General features: G+C 40.7%; 1 protein-coding gene across 3 annotated transcripts in view; it reads left to right on the top strand.

Moving 5' to 3' along the window:
• The window catches only part of SECISBP2 (SECIS binding protein 2), a 45,245-nt gene that overhangs the window by 7,017 nt on the left and 31,081 nt on the right, over positions 1–7,147 (top strand). For all 3 annotated transcript variants that reach the window (XM_012808379.2, XM_023516244.1, XM_003795017.2), the window contains exons 3-5: positions 1,600–1,849; positions 2,557–2,698; positions 5,886–6,115. In XM_012808379.2, the coding sequence (XP_012663833.1) occupies positions 1,600–1,849; positions 2,557–2,698; positions 5,886–6,115 (622 nt within the window). The remainder of the gene's footprint in view (positions 1–1,599; positions 1,850–2,556; positions 2,699–5,885; positions 6,116–7,147) is intronic.

The following is a 7,147-nucleotide window of genomic DNA, read 5'->3' as shown; positions in this document are numbered from 1 at the left end:
AAAAAAAAAAAAAAACCATATGGTAGTAGGCCTCAGTGGAGCCCTCATCCTATTTTCCCAATCTTTGCCCCTTTATTTCACCCTTCTCATTTCTTGGTTTTCACTTCCTTCTTTAAGAGAAGAAAAGAAAAAAAAGAAGAAGAGATGGGATAGTTGTTGGGGTATGGTGAGTCTACCCTTAGGGCCCACCACCTCACTACGTTTCGTTTGTCTGTTCTTTTGTCTGTTTTTTGACTTGGGATATTTTGTTCACTTTTCTTTTTTTTGGCTATCCACCTTTCTTTGCCTGTCTTCTCTTATGAAGAACAGATTCTTCACTTTCACCTGAAACTTGCCGCTCATTAGATTTTCTCAGCCACAAAGTAAAGCACAGAATTCACAGGAGCTTGCAAGAAGTGGAGTGAGGCTTTGAATCTTCCTCTTCTCTAAGAACTGGTTCTCAGTGCTCTGTTTGGAGAAGTGCTAGGCCAGGTGTTCTTTGGGACAGAAAAAAGGTCAGTAGAAAAGGTTTGGGTTTTGATTAGGAATATTTCATTTTGGAATTAATTGTCTGTAGGTAAAAGATCTTACACAAAATGTAACTTTATTACAAAATATGAATTAGCACACAGTGGTGCACGGCTATATATAACCAAGTACTGGATAGAAGTGAAAGCAGTAAACATTCTCCTTAGCGTATTACAGGGAGAGCCTTTGGATAGTGGTGCCCTTTCTTATCTGTTATAGGTTTTTACTTGCAGAGATTAGAAATATGATTTCTAGTAGATGGTGCCTGCGTACATATCTCTGATAGCCAGCAGTTTGAAGAACAGCAGGATCTGTCTCCATTAGGTTTGGGTTTTCCTGCCTTGCAGTGTACAAGCACGCTTTGGTATGGCCCTGGAAATTCATAGAAACATCTACCGGAGCTTATTTGTAGGAATGAGGAACTTATGATTTGTATTTTAACTCAGCTGCTTAGGTATCAACTTTCACTGGAAAATTGTTGAAATCTCTAGTCTATATCAAAGTTGCTTAAAAGTAAGTGTTAAATAATATTTTGGTTTAGTCTTGTACAGCAGATTGAGGCACTAGCAGTTTTCAAAGATGGCATTTTTCTTGTCAGTAGAGTGTGTAGTTCCCAGACGCAGTGTCTTGTCGTGTCCCCTTCACTCTCTCGCATTGAGAATCAGTGTAGCATGGGATGTTGTGGTGGGCTTGGAGCAGCAAAGGGCTAGAGAAGACTTCAGGCCCCATGGGCCCCTAGAGGGAGGTGCTGTAGGCTCTTGGGCACCCTCTCAGAGAAAAGGGTTGTCTTTAGGACAGTGTTGGCCAGGATTGCTGAGAGATGCTTTCCTAAATACTTGACCACAGGAGAGAGTCTGTTGATGTCTCTGGCTCATTAGGGAAAAAAACAGAAACAGCTCAGCAACTTTCTTTGCAAGGAGAGAAAGAAACACTTAGAGGATTTAGTTGGCTTTTGATGAAGGACATTTCAGTGCTAAGGTGAATGATCTCAAAAATAATAAATATTAAAAAGTGTGAATTAGTTCATTACAAAGTATTAAGTTTTGGGATTTGCAAATGAAATCTGCAACTAAAATTTACCCTTTTATTTAGGCATAAAATATATACTGAAGATATGGGCTTTGGAGCTTCAGCTTTCCCACCTCAATATTTATCTTCTGAGGTGACTCTTCATCCGTACGCCTATTCTCCCTACACCCTTGATGCCACACAAAATGTTTGCTCAGTGCCTGGCTCCCAGTATGATTATAACCAACCCAGTTGTTACCGGGGTTTTCAAACAGTGAAACACCGAAGTGAGCATATGTGCCCTCTCCCACAAGAAATGAAAGCTCTGCTTAAGGTAAGTAAATGCTATGGTTTCAGTATGCTTTTGATTTGGTTGCTTTAGTGTTTAAAATATGAAGAATTCTTTCTTTTTTTTTTTTTTTGTTAAGAGACAGAGTCTCACTTTGTCACCCTCGGTAGAGTACAGTGGCACCACAGCTCACAGCAACCTCCAGCTCTTGGGCTTAGGTGATTCTCTTGCCTCAACCTCCCGAGTAGCTGGGACTATAGGCACCCGCCACAACGCCCGGCTATTTTTTTGTTGCAGTTTGGCTGGGACCGGGTTTCAACCTGCCACCCTCGGTATATGGGGCCGGTGCCCTACTCACTGAGCCACCAGCACCGCCCCAAATATGAAGAATTCTAATAAGTTTTTCCATATTTAATCATCGTATATCTTTTTGTGGTATTTAACCTCTAAGTTCAGTATCAGTATGGTGACCTCCTGGGAGCAGGGGCCCACCAGGTTGCCTAAGGAAAGGTAAACTGGCCCAGGTCAGAAACGGAGCAGCAGGTCAAAGCTCCTGTGCTGATCAGTAGTGGGATCGTGCCTGTGAATAGCCACTGCACTCCAGCCTGGACATCATAGTGAGACCTGTCTCTTTAAAAAAAAATTTTTTTTTAATGATTTGGTTTAATCTTTATTGAAATGATTGAATTGTGAATACTCAATTATTTGTTATTTTAAGCATTTCTTATTTCACGTTGTAATCTGTCCTGCAGAAAAAAACCTATGATGAGAAGAAAACTTACGATGAGCAAAAGTTGGATGGTAAAGGGGCTGATGGAACTCTGTCATCTGAGATCAAATCAGCTAAAAGTTTGCATCATTTGTCCATTCATGCCGAGAATAGTTTGAAATCAGGTAAAAGTAATCCACTCTTTAGTATAATGCCAGCCTACTTCATCTGCCCCACAAATGTTGCTGTTCTCTGTAGGGCTGTTCCTATGAGAGCATTCATCACGGTTCCTCCAAGAAATAAGACTTGGAAGCCTGACAGGGCTGAGGGCATCGGGTGTCCCTTGCAATTCTGGGGACCTTTCCTCCCAGGGAGGATATTACAGTGTGGTACCTGTTGCATTGTGGACTCTGAAGCTGTCATGACCTTGTTTTACATGAAGAGAATTTATCTGAGGTCACATAGCAAGTAGGTATTTGCCACAGGCTTTAAAATGTGTCCTTAAGTAAAAGTGTATTACCGCCATATCCTTTGCACTATATTTGACCATATTTATGCCTGAAATAGCTTCTCTGGTGTTATGTTGAGAGAGTTTTAATAGGTGGGAGAATTGTGGTTTCAATTCTGTCATGAATAATAGCTAAACCTGTTCATTGTGGTTACTCAGAGGACACCATTTTGACTGGTGCCATAGGCATGTCTGCTCTGGTCTCAATAACTGTCATTCCAGCCAGGGGGCTAAAAGTTAATGATTCTACATGATACCTTGTTTTTTGTCCTGTTCTAATGGCATATAAATAGGTATGTGTGTGACAGTTGGATGTCTAAGTGTATACAGTGTAAGTGTACAGTGAGTTTATACACACTGTACACTTAGACTGTTCTGCATTTATTAAAGTTTTTTTCTTCAGTAGTTCATCAATTTACATTACATAATTTACATTACTTGGCATGTAAATTCTTCTTTTTCCTAAGACTTCACTCATAAACCGTCTGGTAGAAGGAAAGATTAACTGTACATTGTAGTTACTCTGGCTTTCCCATTAAGTGAGGGGCTTCATGGTGCAGCAGCCTACCTCAATGATGATCCTATAGACGTGGTACTTTGGGTGGGGGCTAATACAGGAGAATCTCTTGGGCCAGGAGTTAAGGGCCAGTCTGGACAACATAACAAAACAGCATCTCTGAAAAACAGTTAAAATATCCAGCTGCAGGCTGGGCGTGGTGGGTCATGCTGTAATCTTAGCACTCTAGGAGGCTGAGGCAGGTGAATTGCCTTAGCCCAGGAGTTTGAGATCTGCCTGAGCCAGAGTGAGACCCTGTCTCTACTGAAAATAGAAAAAAAAAAAAAAATAGCCAGGTGTCATGCCAGGTGCCTGTGGTCCCAGCTACTCAGGAGACTGAGGCAGGAAGATCTCTTGAGGCCAAGAGTTTGAGGTTGCTGTGAGGTATGGTGATTGCACAGCACTTCTACTGAGGGTGATAAAGTGAGACTTTGTCTCCCAAAATAAATAAATAAATAAAATTCTCAGCTGCACAAACAGGTTAAGGTTTATTAAGCCTGGAGTTACAGTAATGTGTTGCCTAATGATGGGAATATGTTCTGAGAAATGTGTCATTAGGTGAATTTGTCATTGTGCAAAACAAACTTAGATGGTATAGCCTACTGTGCACCTAGTCTGTATGGTGTGGCCTATTGGTCCTAGGGTCTTCAGTACGTGCAGTACTGAACGCTACAGGAAGTTGTAACACATTGCTAAGTATTTATGTATTTAAACGTATCTCAACATAGAAAAGGTACACTAAAAATATGTTATGAGATTTGGCATGCATAGCACAGTGGTTATGGCACCAGCCACATACCCCAAGGGTGGCAGGTTCGAACCCGGCCTGGGCCAGCTAAACGACTACAACAACAACAAAAAAAATAGCCAGGCATTGTGGCAGGTGCCTGTAGTCCCGTCTATTTGGGAAGCTGAGGGGAGAGAATTGCTTCAGCCCAAGAGTTTGAGGTTGCTGTGAGCTGTAATGCCACAGCACTCTACCAAAAGCAACATAGTGAATGTCTCTTAAAAAAAAAAAAAAAACAGTATAAAAGATAAAAAATGGTATATACCTGTATAGGGCACTTAGCATGAAGGGAGCTTGCAGGACTGAGTGTGAAGGTCTAGGACATTACGGTACACTGCTGTAGAGTTTATACACACTGTACACTTAGACCGTTCTACATTTATTAAAGTTTTTTTCTTCAATAGTTCATCAACGTTCATTTACTATAAAGTTTTTAGCTTTATAGAACTTTCAGTGTTTTTAACTTTTGGCTCTTTTGCAGTAACAACTTAAAACACAATATATTGTATAGCTATAAAAAAATTCTTTCAGGGCGGCGCCTGTGACTCAAGGAGTAGGGCGCCAGCCCCGTTTACTGGAGGTTGTGGGTTCAAACCCAGCCCTGGCCAAAAAAAAAAAATTCTTTCTTTTCCGTATTCTATAAACATAAACTTTTTTCCATTAAAAAAATATATTTTTAACTTTTTAAACCTTTTGTTAAAAACAAGGACAAAAAACATACTCATTGGCCTAGTTCTACACAGGGGCAGGATCATCAATATCACTGTCTTCCTTGCTTCCACATCTTTTCCTCCTGGAAGGTCTTCGGGGGCAGTAATACTCATGTTATCGCCTATGATGACAAATACCCTCTTCTCGATCCCTCCTGAAGCACCTGCTGTAGGTGATGATTGCAAGCTTCAAAACACCTTCTTAAATAAGGGAAATGTGTGGCCTAACAGCAAAAGGCTGTTTTATAGTTAAAGTTTTTTTTTTGCAAGTAGAAGCAGTATACTCTAGAATGATAAAATAATAGTATAGTAGATACATCAACAGGTAACAGTTGTTTATTATCGTTGTCAGGTCTGTGTACTGTACATGATTGTGCATGCCAACTTTTGTATGATTGGCAATGAAGTAGGTTGTTCACATGGCGTGATCACAAATACTGAGTAGGCGTTTATTGCAGTGCCTTGTTACAAAGGCTATGATTTCACTGGGCAATAAGGAATTTTTAGCTCCATGACACCACCATTCTACATGCAGTCCACTGTTGGCCAAATATCGTTATGTGGTCAATGACTGTACTAAAATTTCTAGTGCCTTTTGATTTTTCTGCATGATGGCCTAACCAGAGTGATTGATACTTCTGGTCATTTATGCTTTATGCTTTTGCAAAAAGATTAACAACATTAGTGAAAGTTCACATGTTTTGACAACAATCTGTAGATAAATAGCAACAGATTTTCTACTCTGCAACTTAAGTACTGTCACCAAATGCTACCTAAATTTTTACCCTTGCTTTTAATTCTGTGATTACAGATGGTTATCATAAACGAACAGACAGGAAGTCCAGAATCATTGCAAAGGGTACATCTCCTTCCAAACCTGAATTTGAGTTTACAAGGTTGGATTTTCCTGAACTGCAGGGTCCAGAGAACAATAATATATCAGCACTACAAAAGCAACCCAAGTGGGGACCTGTCCGCTCCACCTCCACGGACATTTCTCTTCTAAGAGAAGTAGTAAAACCCGCTACGGTGTTATCAGAGGTGAGTTGAGGATTGTTCTCTTTCTCTTTCTCCTCATGACATGCCTTTGCAGTTACCTCACTTCAGTCTTGATGTAGGCTATGAAATCCGTGGAGCTCAGGAAGAGGTAGATGACCTCCTCTGCTCGAACTGTTTACAGTCAGGCTGTCATACCTAGTATGGCTGTTCTTTTAAAAGAGTCGCGTAATACTCTTTTTCATTTGGTGCTTCATAATAATTGTTGTGCCACAGAAGGAAAAAGTTGTCACAGAGCATAGCTGCTTTGACAGCCCATTTTGGACATGCCATTCCTGGCATTGCCTTCTGATAGCACACTTTCCAGTACAGAGAATAAGACTCTTTAAAAGATGGACTAGTAATATTTAAAACTTAAGAGTATAGCTTACGAGTTTTCTAGGCCTTCTACATACATCTCCGTTTGTTACACATATCTCAATGTGTAACAATGCACCAAATTCAGCAAAAGTTGTTGCAGTGGTTGCTTTTAGTTTGTTGCTTAGTAATTTTAAGTTACACTGTATTAAGCATTTGGTCTCAAAATTTTAGTTCAGCATATTGAGGCATTTTCCTCATGGATTGATTTGAGACTTCAGGAAAAACTAGTATTGGATTAGTAGTCCTTACAATGGCTTCCAAAACATTTCCACTGAAGGGAGAGATGGGGTCTATGCTGGTAGGAAGGAAAGGAGAAGATAGCTAAAAAAAAACTGAACTCACCAGTTTGCTTACTTCTTGAACTAAGAAGGGATTTCTGTTTCCTGTTCTTGGACTTGTCTTGGTTATTTTGTAAAGGCTCAGTAGTAGGGCAGAATATACACCATTGTGTGGCATTTCCTCTACAGGACACTGACTCTATTTTACCACGGTGCTTTCCTATTAAAGAGATGTGAAGGCTCGGCGCCTATAGCTCAACCGGCTAAGGCGCCAGCCACGTACACCTAAGGTGGCCGGTTCGAATCCCCAGCCCGGACCCGCCAAACAACAATGGCAGCTGCAACCAAAAAATAGCCAGGCGTTGTGGCGGGCGCCTGT

This window comes from Otolemur garnettii, unplaced genomic scaffold (genome assembly GCF_000181295.1).
Source record: "Otolemur garnettii isolate 467f Iridium unplaced genomic scaffold, OtoGar3 scaffold00088, whole genome shotgun sequence".
Lineage (NCBI taxonomy): Eukaryota > Metazoa > Chordata > Mammalia > Primates > Galagidae > Otolemur > Otolemur garnettii.
Note: the sequence above shows the minus strand (reverse complement) of the source record. Positions and strands in the feature narration are given on the sequence as shown.